The 20,355-nt window shown below is 31.1% G+C and overlaps 1 protein-coding gene across 1 annotated transcript; it reads right to left on the bottom strand.

Annotated features, from left to right (window-relative positions):
• On the bottom strand, positions 8,626-10,447 carry LOC105158159 (bidirectional sugar transporter NEC1). Its single transcript, XM_011074803.2, has 6 exons — positions 10,326-10,447; positions 9,991-10,027; positions 9,698-9,908; positions 9,447-9,608; positions 9,194-9,313; positions 8,626-9,103 (listed from the first exon to the last, which is right to left on the bottom strand). The coding sequence occupies exons 1-6, from the start codon at positions 10,360-10,362 to the stop codon at positions 8,798-8,800; spliced, it is 873 nt and encodes a 290-aa protein (XP_011073105.1). The 5' UTR covers positions 10,363-10,447; the 3' UTR covers positions 8,626-8,797.

The following is a 20,355-nucleotide window of genomic DNA, read 5'->3' as shown; positions in this document are numbered from 1 at the left end:
TAGCTCTGGCATTCCTCATATCTTCAGGATTAGCTCATGCGAACAAATTAAATGATTAGATATAAAAAAATATTATTTTAAGTTCCAAAATTAAATTATTTGTTATACTTACGCGACCTCCACTACCCCTTGGGTCGCTCCATTGGTTGTCCGAGTTGTGCCTCTATCTGTTTGACGGGGCGTCCGAGTTGTGCCTTCTGTACAAAAATCATTTAAAAAAATAATTAGAAAGTTAAAAAATTAAATTAATACTATAAGTTAAAATACTTATCATCTTACACTTGTGGGTCCCAATGGAGGACGACCTCCGCGATAGATGGTAGCACTTGCGTCCGGATTGGCCTTATTCTTCCCCGATTGTGCCTGAAATTCAGGGCTCGCCCATTGCTCCAGAAGCTAGCGCCAGATCTCCTCGGCCAGTCACAACGATTGGGCCAACTAATTTTTGGCGTTAGCTAACCGCTTCCGCGGAAATTTACCCACCAACTACTTGTCAACTCAACGTCGCAGTCCTACCAATAAGACAGCTGGAAATTTCATATATTAAAAAAAATATATAAATATTAGATAAAAGAAAAAGTAAGTATTAATTAAAACTAAATAATATTCTTACCTTTACATTGTTAAATCAGAATAACTGGTGCTCCAATGGGATCTGCGATACATTCGCCCAGGGATGCAGATAATGTCCTTTGACCGTAGCATGAATTCTATTGTGAAAAGCTCGGTAGAACCTGAAAAAATAATTAAATATTAAAAATAATAAAAGAATATAAAAAATTATAAAATAATTTAATAAATTTACGTATGTACCTTGAATTCCGGAGCTGATATACTGCCTTTGGGTTGCTGGTCGCAGCGGTGGCGCTGATGGTGATGCATCCCACGGCCTGATCGGGGCCTGTGTAATGTTGTGCGCTGCCACATCTAACCCCACTGCAGGGAATTTGCAAAAATCAACAGCGATAGGGACGTAGGCTCCGATGCTAGGGTGCATCTGCACCAACAACGGGAGAACTGGGAGGGCTAGGACCGCGTGCACGACCATGACCACGGCCATGACTTCGTCTTGGAGGAGGCGGAATACTAATAGTTATGGATCTAAAATGTATAAAAAATATTTAAATACTCATGGGCTTTCCAAAGTTACCTAAAATTTGCCTTTAATTTTAAAATCCCAAAAATATTCCTAAAAATATAAATTTTAAAGTCCAAAAATTTTAAATTTTAATGGAAGTTCCTAAAAATTTTATTAAATCACATGATTATCCTAAACTCCATTATTTTCCTAAAACTGGTGTTAAAGTCTTTTATTATAATGAAATTTAAATTAACGTCCAAAATATTCTAAGAATTGCATTGAAGTCCATTATTTAGGCAAAAATTGCATTAAAGTCCAAAATTTCCTAAAAATTTTATTAAATGTCATGATTATCCTACACTTTGTTATATTTCTAAAATTGGTGTTAAAGTCTTCTATTTTAATGAAATTTGAATTAAAGTCTAAATTATTCCTAAAAATTGAATTGAAGTCCATTATTTAGGCAAAAATTGCATTAAAGTCCAAAATTTCCTAAAAATTTCATCAGATGTCATGATTGTCCTAAACTCCATTATTTTCCTGAAATTGGCTTTAAAGTCTTTTATTTTAATGAAATTTGATTTAAAGTCTAAAATATTCCTAAAAATTGCATTTATTTAGGCAAAAATTGCATTAAAGTCTAACATTTCTTAAAAATTTCATTAAATGTCATGATTATGCTAAACTCCATTATTTTCCTAAAATTGGCATGAAAGTGTTTTATTTTAATGAAATTTAAATTAAAGTCTAAAATATTGCAAAAAATTGCATTGAAGTCCATTATTTAGGCAAAAATTGCATTAAAGTCCAAAATTTCCTAAACATTTCATTAAATTTCGTGATTATCCTAAATTACAAACAATTCATAGACAAATATATAAAAGATACCAAATAATTTCTGATAAATTCAAGAAATTACAAATAATTATCCATTATTACATAAAATTAAATTTTTATTACATAAAATTAAATTTTTATTACAAAAAATTATAGAAATAGCATAATATGACCTAAAATTACAATTACAGAATAGTACGAAAATGACAAAAATTCCATAGAATTACAGAAATGATATAAATTTACATTAAATTATAGAAATTACATAAAATTAAAGAAATTACCTAGAATTACAGAACATTATAGAAAATTAAAGAAAATTATTAAAAATTACAGAATAATATAGATATTATTATTATTTCATATTTTTAGAGATTTTTTTTTAAATACAGAAATAATTTTAAGAAATTATGTTCAACAATCCAACAAATATATTCAACAATCCCACAAATATATTCCACAATCCAGCAAATATATTCAATAAAATCCAACAAAATTAGAAAAAAAAAGAAAAGAAAAAGACTTACCTATTAAAATGGGGAGGGGGTGGTGGGGGCAGATAACGGCTTTGGTCTTTACAGCTTCATGAAATTAATATTATCTCCATCATGACGTCAACATAGCTTATCAGTTACAACTTTGTGCCAAACACAGTGTGTATTGGAATGGTCATATAGCCGTTACAAAATAATTGTTACAAATCCTATATTTTTTTGTAGTGTAAATGCTTAGGATCACCCTAGAACCGTTTATGAACAGTAGTGGGCTAGTTCTGAACTAGGCTATTTCAGGCCGGTATGTATCGGACCTGGGCCGACCTGACCCACTGTGCACCTTGAATCACGTCTGACATGTATAGAATCCTTAATTCCTCAAACTATAGCCTGACATCGTTTGTGTTTGGACAGAGAGAATAATTAATTGTTACTAAGAGAGTATTTGAATAAGTTTATAAGCTTTTCAAAATATTTAAAAAAGAAATACAAGCAACTTTCTGTAATATTGCAAATGAGATAATTACCCCATAAAAATAGCAATTTATCCCTCTGTATTTTTTAAAATTAAACAATTAATCCTCCCATATTTTTTAGAATACAGCAATTTATAATTTGCTCAATTATTATACACATGGGTAAATTACATTAAACTCTTCTTAAAATATTTGAAAGTTTGTAAGATGTTGGAAACATTTGAAATGGCGTTATGCTAGATAGAAAAGTTCTTAAAACATATAAGTCACTCAAGTCAACTCCTCATCTGTAATGAATGTGAAAGGCAAATGTGCCTACATCCAATGGAAAATTTAATCCTACTTTTCGTTATCCCAATTCCGGAATCAAGAGGGACTAGCCAGAAGTTTCCTAATGAACTTTATCATCCCTCATTAATAACACTATGGATCCTATAAGATAAACCAAGATAACAATATTCTTTGAGAGTGTGCGGTTTACTTCTTCTCAAAGGAAATATTCAACGGAAAAGAGCTGCCTTCATCACATAATTTGCTGAGATAGAAATGGAAAGTATCTTTTTAGCTGGATACATCATCTTCTTCACCTTTTTACATGCCTACAAAATATATATCTCCATAATTTGCATTTTCTTTCCATGCAGTCTTCACCAATATATATATATATATATACAAAGGGTTTAATGCAATTTATCAGATTATGATATTGTAAATGAGCAAATTATCCATTTATAAAAAATAATAACAAGATAAATTACTTTATTTTGAAAAATACAGAGGAATAAATTATTGTATTTTTAAAAATATAAAAAAATAAATTACTATTTTTTTATTGGGGATAATTTGATAATTTATAATATCACAATAGCACCGTATGCATTTTGTATGTATATATATATATATATAGCTATTCCCTCGTTAATGGAGAGTGATACTTATTACATGGTGGGCCATCTTCAAATTGAATTATTTCTACTTTCTAGTCATTCAACACTAAACAGAATCTCTGTCTTTTTACAACTTTTTTTATTTTTTTTTTCTGAATTTCTATTGGTGCTGTAGTTTTGACCTTGAGAAAACGCACAGCACAAATCGAATGAATGCCATCGAGAGCTGCTTCCAAAATTGCTCACTCAAGATGGAAAGAGTAGTTGACATAAGTGGATAAGCTGCAGAGGAAAAGTAATGGATGGGATCCTCTTCATGATTCTTTTGTTACTTACGGAGAAACTTTGTCGCTTGTTTGAGACAAGTGGGGTTGGAGCTTGTTTGGATTATAGTGATATTAATCTGTAATTAGGAGTAATTATTTGGGTTATTTACTTTTGGTCCCAATAATAAATAGGGAAATTTCATTAGCAATTTGCATTTTTTTATCACTTTTCGTCCCGTCTTTAAATATTTGATGAAAATAACCACGTGGTCCTTAAGTGGACGTTTTGGAGAGAATGGTGGCATGTGATAAGCACATACTACGTTTTTTAAATCAATAGACTCCCTAAAGACCTAATACTTTCCCCCAAATCTCTCTAGAAAACCCCTAATTCGAGCCTTTGTTCTCATCAAATCTCGCATTTGAATGATATTTTAATCGCAAACAATCAACAAATTAAAGAATCATAAGTTTTTCAATTTGAGAATCACAAACAACCAGAGATAAGAAGAATAACTTAATTGTCACGCGAGTATCACGTGGTCATTTCTGTCAAATATTAATTTAATATTAAGACAAAAAGTGAAAAAAAAAAACTATTAAGTTATTGTCAAATTCTCGTAATCATTGAGATAAAAAATGAAGAAGGCCTAAGTTATAAGTTCAAAAATATTTTTTTTCCAAGCTTGTTTGGATGCTGCTGATATTAAATCTGTAATTATTAGAAGTAATTTTGGCATTTGTTACTCAAATAAGCACATTGTGACTAATAATACAATTTGTGATTAATCGGTTTCAGTTTGTTAGTGGGTGCATCAGACACTAAGGTTAATGTAGAAAAACCTAATCTCAATCAAATGGAGATGAGATAAGGTTTATAAGTACACAAACATTAAAGGTACAACTGATTTACATACCAAATATAAATAAAGAAAATTAGGAAAAGGTACACACGAATATATTCCAACATTTATTTGGGGCATTGTACTTTGCTGGTGAAGATTAATTGATTATCATTAGTTAAGAAATATGTTCATGATGTGGGGATGTTTATAAACTCCACCAGAGAACTTTAGAATCTCGTCAAAAGATCTTGTCAAATATCAAAATTGATACAGATCTTTTAGAGCTACTAAGATACAAATGACGGATCTTTAAGCACTTGGGACATAAAGGACATATGAAGGTCTCCAGAAACCTTTGCACACTGAAAACGGAATATTAGGATAATACAATTGGTGCTGAAATACTTTTTAGAATACACAGTTTTGGGTCCCTTGGATCACTTTCTGTCATTATTCAATACACCCGGTTGGATCAAGAATAGATCTAAGGGCATACATGAAATCATACAATCCACCGGTATATAAAAATATGACTCCACCTCAATACACAGGTTAGGTCACTCTATCTCTCTTACATCCTCTAAACATTTCTTTGTACTATAACTAACTTGAGCATCGAAAAGTTATCACTAAAATCCCTTTCGACTTGACTTTAACGTGTTTCTCTTTTTGAGATTATCCTTCTTTCTCTGGATATATATTACCCATATATCTACTCTAGCAACCTTCGGTACGCCTTGACGAGCCAGCACCTTGCATATTTCCCTGATGCAACAGTTCACTTTTTTGGAATTGATTTGAGACGGTGGAGTTAGTACATAGGGCTTGATTATTAGTTTAGTCTTTGCTTTGTGTTTGAGATCCCAAGATCATGTCCATTCCAACTTATGAGATGTATGTATTATACATATTCGTGTATAATTTTTTTTAAAAAAAAGATAAGCTTATTGGGAAGTGCAGTAGCCCATAGTGAGGTCAAATTTAATTAGGGCAAAAGTTTATCTTATTTGAAAATCTTGAGCTTTTCGAATTTTAATGAGCTCACCAAGTGGGCCATCCAATATATATATATATATATATATATATTAGTGATACCATCACTACAATCTCGCCATTGCAAGATCCCGTAATAAAATTTTGGGACAAATATGACCTTGGCAAACTAATTACAATAAACACGTACGTGCATCATTTTGCGACTTGAGCGCCGTCGAATAACATCCCATTAAAGTCATCATTTTTTCCATAGCTATTGCCATGCCAAATAATCAAATAAACCAAACAACTATGCCATTGCAAACGCGCTGTATTGATGGTGTTTGGGATTGTTTTGCACTCCCATTGGAACTCATTGCGATACTAACTTTTTCCGTCGCAATGTTTTTGCAATGGGTTCTCCTATCACGTCGGTCCAACCGTCACAAATCCTGTCACACATAATGAATTGTGACATTTCTTAAGAAATGCATCGCAAAAATCCATCTAAAAATGCATTTTTTCTTTTTGTAATGTATACACTACCATAGTAATAATCAATCGAGCTTGGTATTAATATCTGTTCACGACATTTTCAAAAATTTTGAATATTGAACTCGACTCATATGCAGTTCTAGTATGCTTCCATCATTTTTGTATAATTTTGTGAAATTCTTTTGAAAAGAACATCTTCTCAGATAATATATAGAGAAATTCATTTTGACCTCTGTAATATGAAAAATATCGAAAACTCCCTATGAAAATTTAAATATAAAAAATCACTCATATGTTATGAATAATGACTCATACTGCCCTCTAATCAATCCAAGTCTATTTTTTAAGAAAAATAACTAAAATGTCCTTCCTGGTCAACCTAGGCCTATTAAAATATACTTATAGTACATTTATAATATATAGAATTAAAATTTCATGTAGAGAAAATTATTCTTTTAGTCCGTTAAATATGTTCAATATTTATTTTAGTCAGATAATTATGCCAATTTTCTATAAGTCCATTAAGTTTCAAAATTTATGAAATTTAATCATTCGATAGCTGAAATTTTGATTTTTAATCTAAAAAATGACATGACATGCCAATTGAATATTTGTTTGGAGATTTTTAATCCTACGTGGCTTTAGAAATGAGTTGCATGACATATTGGATGTAATTATATTATATGAACTATTACAATTTATAAAAATAAAATTATAATATTATAGTTATAATACAAATAAAATTATTATAATTATAATTATAATTTATAAAAATAAAATTTAATATTTAAAAAAATAATAATCAAACGGCAGAGGTGGCAACGTCATCGCCCAAAGATCGAGGGCAACGACGATCGCCCTAGCTGCCAGGCGCCCGTCCTTCGCTCAAGGGTCACGGGGTGAGGGGGCGACGGAGAAAGAAGAGAAAAATCATAAAAAAAAAAATATAATTTTCAGGTTCATATTTGAAGTCAACGCGCGTGTATGGCAAACTCTGGCTTCGGGGGATTTTTTTAATTTTTTTTTTTCTTCATATCACATAGAGTGTCATTGATACTTTATTTTTTATAGGGGTATTTTGAATATTTTCAATATCAGAGAGATACTTTGATTTTTCTCATTATATCTATATATAAATATAAATATATATATGTATATATTATAAATGCAGCTTCCTCGTGAAACTATGGCCATCGTCGAAAGTAAAAGTTGTGCCTGAAACTGGAAAAGCGTGCTCGGAGCTTTTCAGCTGCATCTCCCTTCACTTAGAATTTGGTAAAATTCCATTATAATTGGTATTACGTATGATATTCCTTACTAACCAAGCCTGTAAAAATATATTTTGGAATCTTTCACTTTCTATTCTATTTTCATATCACTACACATTTATGGATAATGCTTCTAATCACCATCTTAATTTCCAGCAGCCAAAGTTGATCTTAATTAATTACGACTCCTTAATTAAATTTATTCCCATTATATTGATTCATTATGACAAGGTAATATTAATCGTACAGTCGCAGTAAGAAAGAATTATTATCACTTTATATATATACACTGATAACTGATGACAACTTTGATTACAATTACAACTTTGTTGAAACTAATAAGCAAAGTACTCAAAAGAATCAAAAAATATTTATCTCATTTAATTTCCTCCCTTTCCTTTTTTTTACTCCCTAATTTAGAAAGGACCAGTGCTGGTTCCTGAACTACCCTCCAAGCAATTCGAACCCATGACCAAAGTTTAATTTCCTTCCTTTTGTTTTCAAATTATGATGTAATATTTATGTAATTGTTCAACCCATAATTTCCCCATTCTGCAATTACCCAAAAAGAGCAAAAGGAACAGTTTGCAATGTTTTCTTGTTGTAGAATGAGGTTTCCCTTCCTCAGGGAACCAAATATCCATCCTTTGACTATGCTTCGCAGTTTCTTGTGCATGGTGGTATCGATATTTTTCTATTTCAGGATAAAATATATACGCGTAATGTATATATATAATATACCATACATATAATATATATATATATATATATAAACATTTAAACGAATTATTCACACTACAAGACATAATGCTATAATACAAATGACTGGGATTCGTTGTTTCGTTGTTAATCAGCAACAAATTTAATAAAAAAATTATTTGTTAAAATTATCTCAATGAGTTATGATTTCAATTTAAAAAAATTTTGAAGCTATTGAATTATTTTCTTGCTAACGTGATTACATAACAACAGAAGAAACTAAGAATTGAAGATTAATTATAATAATAATGATATATAGATTACACTTGCACTGAATTAATAATGATACAACACGAATTAGGCAAACATAGACTAAACAAGAACACATTACAAGTAGTTATTTAATTGGCACAATTACGCCATTAATCTCCACACCGAGTTAAATTAAAAAAGGTTAATAGTTGAATAAAATTTTCAGGTACAGATCATTTTGAGGGTTTCATCTCCGGGCTTGACTTTGTCTGCTGCCTCGACGTTGAGTGCATGATCGTCGATGAGGTGGGGAACCACCGGAATGATCTCCGAACACACTATTGCACTCAGCTTCATAACATCAATAATCTGCTCTTTGAGTTCAGCTGGAATGGTATTGTTCTGCTTCTCCTCTTCCATCTCTATGATTTCAGGAAGCTTTTCTTGTATTGCTTTTTTCGCGTTCTTGTACACTAAATAGAGCGCCATTTGGAGCACTCCAAAGATGAACCCTAGAATATTAGGAATCTGAAAAAGAAAAGATTCAGATTATTTTGATTCGTGTGTGTTGAATAATTAATTTCAAATGTGTTTATGTGAATATATATATATACTTACCGCAATGTTATAGTCTTTGCGTAGTAAGCCGTAGAAGAACCACATGACGGCACTGAGGGTGAGGAAAAACGATAGAAGAAACGGCATGTACTCAACGCTCTTGGTTCGTATAACTTGTCTCTAAGGAAAACGATACATGCAAAAGAAAAAGTGGCAACAAATGAATTTTGATTAGTACGTAGGGTCACTCTATATATAAATATTAAGAGCAATTTGTACGTCTTCGTCCTTTAACTCAGTAAGTATAACTTACAACGACACACAAAGGCGCAACGAACACAGATACGGAGAAGACAAGGCAAATCCACCCCACGATATGGGCACGGGTCGAATCCTTTGCCAGAAAATGAGTTAGCACAACAATCAGGCCCATCCCAACCACGTTTAGCAGAAGGAGAAGCGTTGCAGTTTGCAGCTGCAAAACAATTTTACTTGAAATCAAAATTATGGTAACAATATACATGCAGAGTTGGAATTATTTTTCTGTTTGAATAAATCACGTACCCTTGCAGTTTTCGGGGCATAAAATAGGTAGAAGCAGATGTATAGGGTCTCGATGAAGCAGCCAAATGAGTTGATGGTAATGAGAAGAGTGGAGTCTGGCAACAGGAAAGCATAGTATATCAACAGCATCGCGCTGAATAAGCCGACCACGTACGGTAAAGACTGGAACCCTTCTGTCGATTTTCTCTTGTAAATCTGATAAAATGTTGGGCTGCATAACAGAAACTAATAAACCCCTGAACTTCAAATAAAGCATATATGCATATACATACATATATATATATGGGCCTTACATCGGAGCGAGGAAAACCATGAAGGAGATGATGTTGCCTGCAAGAACAATTGCATACTCGTTAATCAACAATTAGATTGATCAAGAAACATCTGTCTGTGCATCTGCATGCTCTGCATGGCACTTTACGTACGTAGAGAAAGTAATGTTTCGTGTAAATTAATAAAGCTTGTCTATGTCGCATATGTATGTATATGTATATATGTGGCCTATTTGTCTCTTCTTGACACTTAATAGCACAAATATATATATATATATATGAAAAAGAGAATGAAGATGCAATAATATAAGAATATGAAGATGAGACCGAGATGATCATATATGTATGTATATTACCTAGAAGGCCAAAGACAAAAGCCAAGTTAGCACTCATTTTGATCGATGATCGAAGAAGGCGAAGACGACTAGCTAGTTAGTTCTATAACTCAACTCTTAAAATGCAGCACGAGTAGGAATGCTTGCTCCGCGTTCATTTATATAGAGGGATTGGAAGTGGGGTATCGAATTAAATGATGAATTTTAATTATTGAAAAAATTAAAATAAAATAAAATGTAGGGGCTTGGTGGGAGATAAATTGAAATCATCTGTCTTGGGTTTGATTTCTTTACAGTTGTTCAAGACTCAAAGAATGCTGATTTTATCACAATCTAATAAAGTGCTTTTTCTTACCCCTAATGCTCCATTTAACCTAATATGGGCAGCATCTACCATCCACACACCCTTCTTTTACATCAGACCATTGAGGTTGTAATGGGGGGGAGGGATGAAACTTCCAAGGGGGGGCCCACATGGGTTCTTTCTGATGTGTCACCCACTGCACCCATCCAATTGGGTTTAAGGGTTACAACTCATACTTACAGTTTCTGGTAGTGTTTGATGCTTCCAGGGCTGACCCCCAGATCTGCTCCTATTCAGCAAAACCAATTCTAGTACATCCCCCATCAACCAATCATATCTTGCCATGTCATCATCAGTAACACATATGGCAACCCGATTTTGTTCATTTAGTTTTTTGTGGAGTATAATGTTGTTTGAATTTCCATTTTCTGTCAAACACATGAATTATTGAGTGCCCGAATCGTAACTCAGCCGTACCCTCCTTTGAAAATAATTAGTGCAAATATATATTAAGGGCATTACTTCTTAGCTATTGTTATTATTATTGGTAATTAATCTCACTGATATTATTTACGATTAGGTCAGTTACACAAACATTTTCGACTTCTTGTAAATTTACAAGTGCAATCTTTAAAGAGGTATCGATGTAGTTTGCATCCCGAGGTGACGAAATTACACTTTTAATCCCATAGAACATAAAGATCAACACTTTTAGTCCTCTATTTTTTTAAAATAATCAAGAACAAAAAAATCGATGCATTTAATCCTATGATTTACGAGATTTTCAAAATGATTCTAAAATTGAAAAAATTTGACATATTTAGTCCCAAAAATTTTTTAAAATAAAGAACTGAATTTATCGAGTTTTTTCAATTTGGGACCATTTTTAATATTCCGTAAAGCAGGGAACTGAATGAAACGAGTTTTCCCAATTTTTGTGACAATTTTGAAAAATTTTGTAAAGTAGAGAACTAAAATTGCTAAATTCCCTACATTATGAGACTATATCATGTGTTTGACAGAAAATGGAAATTCAATTTTATCGAAATATCATGTTCGAGAGTAAGCTGTTGGATGATAAAGTAGATAGAGCGGAAAAATGAAATTCAAACTAATCCATACTTGAATTAATAAATCAGCATCGATCCTCTTTTAAAACAAAGAAAAAGAAAATCTAATTCATACTTAATTAATTATGTAAGATATATGGATCGATAAAAACTAGTTTATATAAGAATTTGATTAATCATACATATCAAATTTACCAAATTTTGAAGACATTTTCTCATTCCATGATGCTACCAATTAAATTCGATCAGCCAAATTAATAATCAAGTCCCTTTCAATTAGTGAAAAAAAATGATAAAATATGTAGGGGAATATTTATCAAGGTTGAGGGCAAAATGCTTTTTTAGTTCCATAAAATAAGGGTAGAATTTTTTTTGTACCACAACTATGGTAAGTGTCGCTTTTAGTGCCATAAAACTCATAATCATGTATTTTTAGTTTCAAAAAGTCATGTACATTGCGATTTTGGAACTAAAACGGCGTTGTTTCAAACTAAAAAATACATTGTGATTTTAGGACTAAAAAGTCCCAAAATCATACTTTTTAGGACTAAAAAGGCTTGATTTTGAATTTTATAGGACTGTAAGCGTCAGTAATCATAGTTGTGATACCAAAAAAAATTCTACTCTTATTTTATCAAACTAAAAAAAATATATTTTGCCCTCAAGCTCGAATTCAAATTATAAAACTCAATGAAGTTCAGACAAATTTAAGCGAAAATTTAATCTATTCGACTTGATTCATTTCTATATATATATTTTTTTATTTTTACTGTTTGAAATATATCAAATTTTGAAATTAAACAACATATAATTATAATATTCAATACCAAATACAACCACTAGAAAAAAAATTACCCATGACTATAATTTTAATATTTATGGACTAAAAATCATGGTAAATATTTTTTATTAATCACAATTAAATAAAATCGTAGCAAAATATAGATTTTCTACCAAGAAAAAATTATTTACCATGGCTTTTAGCCATGATAAAAATCTTTGTATGACAAATATTTTAACCACTCTCGTAGATACCACGGCCAAAAATCATTGCATACTTATAGTCAATAACTATTTGCTACGACTATTTATTTTTAAATATGATAATTAACATAATTAAATATTGCATTTTTTATAATCAACAATGCTTCTAAATCAATCACCAACCTAAAAAAACAAATATTACTATGAAAAATAAATCAAATACCTACCATCTATAAAATTCGGATTCACGATCTCTTGATTGGTTTGTATATGGAAGTAGGAAATGCAGAACTAAAAATTCTTTAGTCCATATTAATACTTGTCAGCACTTGTCTCATGTAGCATAGGCAATCCAGTATCAAATTATTAATTAATTTATGTTAAAGCAGTGACGATCTTTTTTTTTTGGTTCAATTAAACATTCATTTAATTCATATTAATTTGTTGCATTATTTAATTTTGGCTCATTAATAAGCAGTTGTGACAATCGTGTGCATGAAGTGTAGAGATAATTGTGCTGACATTTCCTAGAATTTATAGGAAAATATGTAAGCTACCCACCTATTTTTCATTACATTAAAACCCCTTGTTGGGGCAAAAAAAAAAAAGAAAAAAAGTAGCTAAAAGGACCCAATTAAGCTCTCGTGACAATCCAACAAAAAGAAATTGATTAAAATTAAGTAATTGTACGGATTTTTTTACCCTTTTTGCTTAAAATTTTGTTTGAAATTTTCCTTTTTCCTTTCCGTTTTTAAATATATATATATATATTAAAGGTACCTAAAATTCATTTTAGTCCTTAATATTTAATTTTAAATTTAAAATAATTCATATCTTTTCAGCACACTTCAAATTAGTTCTTTCAATAGGTAATTTAAAAGTATGGATATAACGTTCTAAATTATAAAAAAAATTATATTTAATTACACTAAATTTTAAAAGTGAGCTATGTAATTACATCTATAAAAACTGGCAAGGTGATTTGCACATTTTTATGGGGGTGAATGATAATTTATCTCTCTGTGATATTGAAAATGAGCACATTATCCCTTTATGAAAAAAATATAGCAATTTATTCCCTTTTAAAATGAAGCAATTACCTCTTCATACGGGGAGGTAAATTGCTTCATTTTAAAAATTATAGAGGTATAAATTGTCGTCTTTTAAAAAATACAGAAAGATAAATTATTATTTATTTTATAAAAAAATAATTTACTCATTTACGATATCATAAAGGAGTTGATTGTATTTTTTCTCATTTTTATGAGCTGTAAAATATCATTATTTCCAAAACTTGAGATAATGCCACACTTTTTCAGTACTTTCCCATGCTGCTAATATCAAGAAAGCAATAAAGTAGGGGTAGGTAGGTAGCAGACTCTTATCCACCAATCAAGACTTGGTCTATCTGTTGTTTTATTATACAGTAGTTGGGTACGCTTTTTCTGTGTGCATAAATATAATAAGTAATTGTTTATATATTAAAATAGATTATAAACAAGAATAAAATATATAAACTAATTATCGTTGCTTTACAAACTGATGTTTTTCAGTGAAATTTTCATATTAATATAAATATATAGATTAGATAAAGAATTTGAGTAGAGATAGTTGAAAATATATAAGGATATTTTTGGTAATTTAAAAAATTGATGTCGGGATATAAGTAATCGTTATCTATGAGTAGAAATGTGGTTTTTTTTATTAGTATATATATAATTTTTTTCATTTTTTCCCAAAGGTGTATTTAGATAGGAAAAGTTTGATAGAGCAGTGTGAAAACCACTAATATTTTGAGTTTATTGCGTTTTCCAAGTTTGGCATACAAACAAATGGACACCAATTTAGCCTGTTTAGGCAACATTGGGTTTTTGCTCACTCAAGAATATCCACACCACCCGACTTGCCCAACGCACTATAATCCATATAATTAATACCCGCCAACTTAATTTATTAATAACCTGATATTTTATTGAATTAATTTGGCCCACAAACTAATTAATGAACACCAATTTATATGATTTATTACTTTAATAACTACTCATTTGAGGTAATTACGTCATTCTATTTTTATTATGATACTAATTAATTTCATTACAAAATAACAGTTTGTTAGCCACCGTTTTTGGGACGGAAATTTTGCGACGGAAGCCCCCGCTAAATAATGAGAACCTATATCTACCCAAATTTCAGATGGACGAATGTTGCAAGAATCCAACTAGGCACATACTTCATATTATGGCGAATATAAGGACGTCATATAAACGAACTCAAATGCCACCCATCATTAAAAAATATTGACCACCACAAATTAAGAGATTTGTGATGGAATTTAGACCCATTTGCAATACTTTATGATGAGTGGTAGAGTCCGTAGCAAATGCTTGCAACAGGGTTGCCCTTGACTTTCATCTAGTTTGTCTCAAAAGCCGTTGCAAAATTTGATTTGTGTCGAATTTGTCCGTTAAGGACAACTTTTTTGTAGCGGATTATTAGTTAACATCTTGATACAACATTACGGTTGTATATATATATATATATATATATATATATATATATAGACAATTTAACATATGTAGATGTATTGTTGGAATGTTTATTTATTCCAAAAAAGAAAAAGTATATTATTAACATCACAGATCGTCTCATTATTGTTAAGATTTAAACTTATTTGATGTGAGTTAAAGTCAAAGTAACTTATTAAAATTAATCTTGAGAGAAGAGGAATGATATTAATTAGAGGAGGATTATACACCTTTACCCAATTAATTTGTACTATACACCGTACAAGGTACAATATTTCAATTTTCATGTACCCCATGTTTAGTGGTGGTCGATTGAAGTCTCACATTCAGGATATTGTAAGTTTGAATTTTATAAATGTAGGTGTTTAGTATAATTTTATAATACAATAGTATGTATTTGTTATTTCTTTAATTGACGTTGCGGATTAATTTATAAATTATTATTGTATTGTATATTTGAATGTTGTAATAGTATGTTGGTTGTTTTAAAGGAATTGATATATATTTTAAAACAAAATGTACCCAAAAAAAAAAAGAAAAAGTATGTGAAAACAAAATAAAAATTAAAACCATGATATTCATAATTGCTTCTTGTTTTTTTTGCCTTCTGGACTTGGAAGATGAAAGTATAAATTCAGCTATATACACAAACTTATTCCCCACACTAAAAGAAATATAATATTTGACATGGCCATGCAATAGTTTATTATAAAAAAATTAAATTTTTATTACACTATAAATTATCTCAATTTAAAAATTATGGTAAATCATTACTATTAACTATAGTTAAATAAAATTAAAATAAAAATTTATATTTCTACTGCGATTAATTAATATTCGCCACAGTTTTTAGTAATAGCCAAAATATTTTTCATGATTTTAGCCATGGCTAATGTTTTGGCTACACTTGCAGGAAACAATGGCTAATTGTCATTCTGAACCCGTGGTTGATTTGTATTTGTCATGCTTTTTTTCTTTTTAATTAACCATGGGCGAAAAATCATATTTTTTCTAGTGGTTGTTTGTCGTGATTTTGGCGATGTGACTAAAATATTTGTTATGTCTAAAAGCCATAAAAAATATATTTACCATGACTTTTGTCTGTGGCAAATAAATTTTTCATGTAAAAAAAAATTTTTTTGGCATCGATTTAGTTAAACTAGTTATGGCCAATAATATATTTATTTTCTAGTGCCAATTGAACAAACCATATTTTGAAGTTTGAACAAATTCTTAATGAGTTTCACATATTTAGTCCTATGTTTTTATGGAATTTTTAAAACGATTCCAAAATTGAGAAAATTCGAGACATCTAAGTTTTCGTAAAAAATAGATGGCAAGAACAAGTGCAATGTGCATGCCAATCAATTTCGTGAGCAACCAAGCTAATGAACACATATTGTACATGTCCTTGCCTTCTATTAATTTTTTGACAACTCGGACATGTGACCAAACGAGTCGAGTTTTCCCAATTTTGAAACTATTCTGAAAATCTCATAAAATGGATAACTAAATGTATTAAATTTTTCTAATTTTGATATAATTTTAAAAGTTTCATAAAAAAAGAGAATGAAAGTATTGAACTCGTTGCCCTATGGGACTAACAGTGTAATATTACCTAGCTTCAACTATAAGGGAAAAAGGAGAACAAGGAGAACAATGTTAATAATAATATAAGGGGATAACTACACTCCCACCCCTAAAATTTGATGTAATTACACTTAAACCCTCTATAGTTTAAAAAATTATATTTAGCACCCCTGAAGTTTGTTTCTGTCTAATAAATAAGTCCCTCACTAGTCAAAATTCACCGAAATTATTGATATTAACAATAAATATAGATTTTTTGCTAATTTTTTTGGTTAATATCAACAAATTCAGTGAATTTTGACTAATGTGGGGACTTATTTGTTGGACGAAAACAAACCTCAAGGGTGCTAAATATAATTTCTCAAATTATACAAAATCTAAGTGTAATTATACCAAACTTCGGAAAGAAAAGTGTAATTATCCCTATAAACAATTAAGAACATATATATAATGACTGAAACTGTTAGTAAATATTTTATCACAAGTATTATTTTTATTATAGTGATATAAATTACCAATATCTAAAATATATCCAAAATAGAACTTCATTTGACAATAACTCCCTAATATTAATCCTGAAAGAAAATTGGAAGCTTAATTACGAGTTGGCAATGGATTGGTGGTTTTATTTATTATCATAGGAATAATTGGTTTCACCATTTCATTATTTTAGTATCAACAATATTAATTGCATTAAATTAGATAGAAAAATAAATTTCCACAGGCTTAGCATCAAATTGTAGCTCAGATTAATTTCAAATCAAGCCCAAATTATGTTCAGTAAATCTCGAATTATAATTCAAAACTACATAAAGAAAAGCTCCTATATAGTATATATATATAAAGACTGTGAGAGCTTAAGTGAACTCGACTTCAATATTCAATTTTATTTGCTTGAGCAATGATCATATTGATACTTCAATAAATTGAGTAATAGATCGAGTCGATCAATATATAAATATAGCAAAGAATAATAAAATAAATCATAATAAATTCATATTAAATGAAAGAGAAAAATGTAAGCAACCTCCTTGTAATATTGCAAATAAGCAAATTACTCCCTTATAAACAAAAAATAGCGATTTATCTCCCTGTATAAGGAGGTAAATTGCTTTATTTTAAAAGTATAGAAGAATAAATTGCTATATTTTTTTCATAGGAGGTAACGTGCTCATTTTTAATATTAATGAGGGGAAATTACTATTCACCTTTAAATGAAATAAATACCAACACATTCAGTAATAGTCGAACCTATACCCAAAATGTTAAAGCATTTGCGGAGAACAAAATTTGAAGATGTGAAAGATAATTTTCGTAACGGAATTTGGCAACAATGCACGGCTGCTGTTTTAAACGTTCACGTAGTCATTTTGTCCATCGCACAGCCCACATTGTAAATACGACCTAATTAAGTTGGACTTATCAAATTCTTCACGATTGGTGTTGCTGGTGATCCATGAAAAACAGTTCACTTGGGTCAAACCGAGGTAGCTAATACCATCACGATATCCTCATATTTTCCAAACATTTTGACGGGGCAAGCATAATGATCGGACCTTCTACTATTATCTGTTTATTATAAAAATTTATTTTATTGGGACGAAAATTTGAAACGGACAAAATTAATTAGAAATATTGTCCCAATTTTGGACGAATTTGGATGGATTTCTAGCGGAAAGCGGGGTGCTTGCCATTTGGGTCTACAACAAAATAGGTCGTCCCAATACCCTCCAAAAATAGTATAAAACACAAATCCGTCCCGAACCATCCCAAACTTAGTCTAAATATTTTATTCGTTAATTATTTGTGATGAATTTCAAGACGGCTATCCATCAATCCAATTTTTTAGATGAAGTTTCAGAGCACATAGTTTTTTTTTTTTTTTTTTGGGATGATGAAGAATCTAATTTTTTTTTATTAATTTTCGTCCTATAAGTAGTCCCAATAACTATTTAGGGATTGATTTTGAGACGACATATTTTTGTCCCAATTATTTTCAATTGGTGCAGGGATCAAAGAAATGGGGGTAATTTACATTTAGATTAAATTTAAATTGTCCATCCCGAACCGCCCCAGTGTGATCGGTATGACCTAAATTCTAGAGGATTAAAATTTCAATTTTTTTAAAAAATTGGGACTTCGTTTTGGAATGACAATTGTGACGAATAGACCTTATCTGTCCCAAAATCATGTCGTGTTTGTCTAAAAATCAGTCTAATTTTCCAGATACCATATACGGTGTTTGTCAAATAATATGGCATCAATGTAATCATATCTAATAATTGAATATAAAATCAGATGGTTCGGTAGAATGATTTAGTGTAACAATAATTGATTATATTAACATACTTATAAATATGAACATTCAATTAATGTATTCATTCTTTGTAAACCGGTGGAAAACAAATACATTTTCTTTTTTATGTAATTTAATTGGGTCGTAATACAAATGTACTACTCTGTTACAGAATTAGGTGCACTAAACGTATACCTTTTTATTTTTTTCTCATCTTTAAAAATTAATAAGTAATTTTAATAAATTATTTAGGAACAGACTTTGGGACGATTTTGTTTAGTTTTGGATGGCGGTTGTAACGATTATCAGAAACGATATTATTTCTTTTATTTTAAATTTTTGGGACAACCTTTGTGTGGATCGATTTCAACAAGGACTCCTGGCTGTGCAGAAACGTGTCCTAGGGGGACCTTTGGAGAAGCAAGAGTGTATTCCCTTTATAAAGAGGTCATGGTTGATGAACCCCCAACCAACTGCAATACTCCTACATGGCAGAGTTTGATGGGTCTAAGGACCCCTCGGAGACTTTTTCCTGATTCGAGAGTGTCGTTCACCTCCATAGGGACACCAATGGGGTCAAGTGCTAGATGTTCGTCACCATATTCGCCCCAGCTGCTCAGCAGTAATTCAACCAAGTGCCAATGGGCTTGGTCCAATCATTCAGGGAGTTGTGTTCCCTATTTCTTTACCAATTCCTCAGTATAACAACTGTAGAAGATGGCCATGTGTCTCTTCTTGGCCCAGCATAGAGAGGGAGAGTCATTAAGGGAGTATCTCCAGCTCTTGAACACCACTACCTTAGAGGTTCCCTCAGCCATGTCCGAGGTGCTAGCCAGTGCTTTTGCGCAGGGATTACAGGATAGGGACTTCTTCAAGTCTCTCGCCAAAAAGTCCGTTACCGATATTGATAGATTTTTTTCCAGAGTTGATAATTACATCAACATGGACGAGGCCCCTCCATTAAGGGGGGATAAGGAGGAATGTTGAAGGAGCAAGGGACGACCAAGAAGCCCAAGATAAAGTTTCGAGATACGAAGGCTCCCTTCACACGCGGTATGCCTCGTATACCTCCCTCAACACCTCCATCACGCAGGCATTGATATCCGTGGAAGGTAAGGGATTGGTGGCATGGCATTGAAGGGCCAAGGATGGACCTTCTAAGCCCTATTTAGAGAACTTGAGAGGGTTCCCACGATAGAAACACTAGGCTTATGTTTGGCTTCGGTTTTGGGCCATCTCAGAGATGGCCCAAAATCGATTTAATGTTTGGTCTTAAGCATTT

The sequence above is a fragment of the Sesamum indicum genome, linkage group LG3 (assembly GCF_000512975.1).
Source record: "Sesamum indicum cultivar Zhongzhi No. 13 linkage group LG3, S_indicum_v1.0, whole genome shotgun sequence".
Taxonomy (NCBI): domain Eukaryota; kingdom Viridiplantae; phylum Streptophyta; class Magnoliopsida; order Lamiales; family Pedaliaceae; genus Sesamum; species Sesamum indicum.
Note: the sequence above shows the minus strand (reverse complement) of the source record. Positions and strands in the feature narration are given on the sequence as shown.

What these genes read in the sequence shown, in the direction of transcription:
- LOC105158159 (XM_011074803.2), bottom strand. Translation starts at nt 10,362, where the DNA reads ATGAGTGCTAACTTGGCTTTTGTCTTTGGCCTTCTAG. An exon ending in TTTTGTCTTTGGCCTTCTAG is followed by an intron (nt 10,028 to 10,325) that starts GTAATATACATA and finishes TTGTTCTTGCAG; the next exon opens with GCAACATCATCTCCTTCATG. An exon ending in ATGGTTTTCCTCGCTCCGAT is followed by an intron (nt 9,909 to 9,990) that starts GTAAGGCCCATA and finishes TCTGTTATGCAG; the next exon opens with CCCAACATTTTATCAGATTT.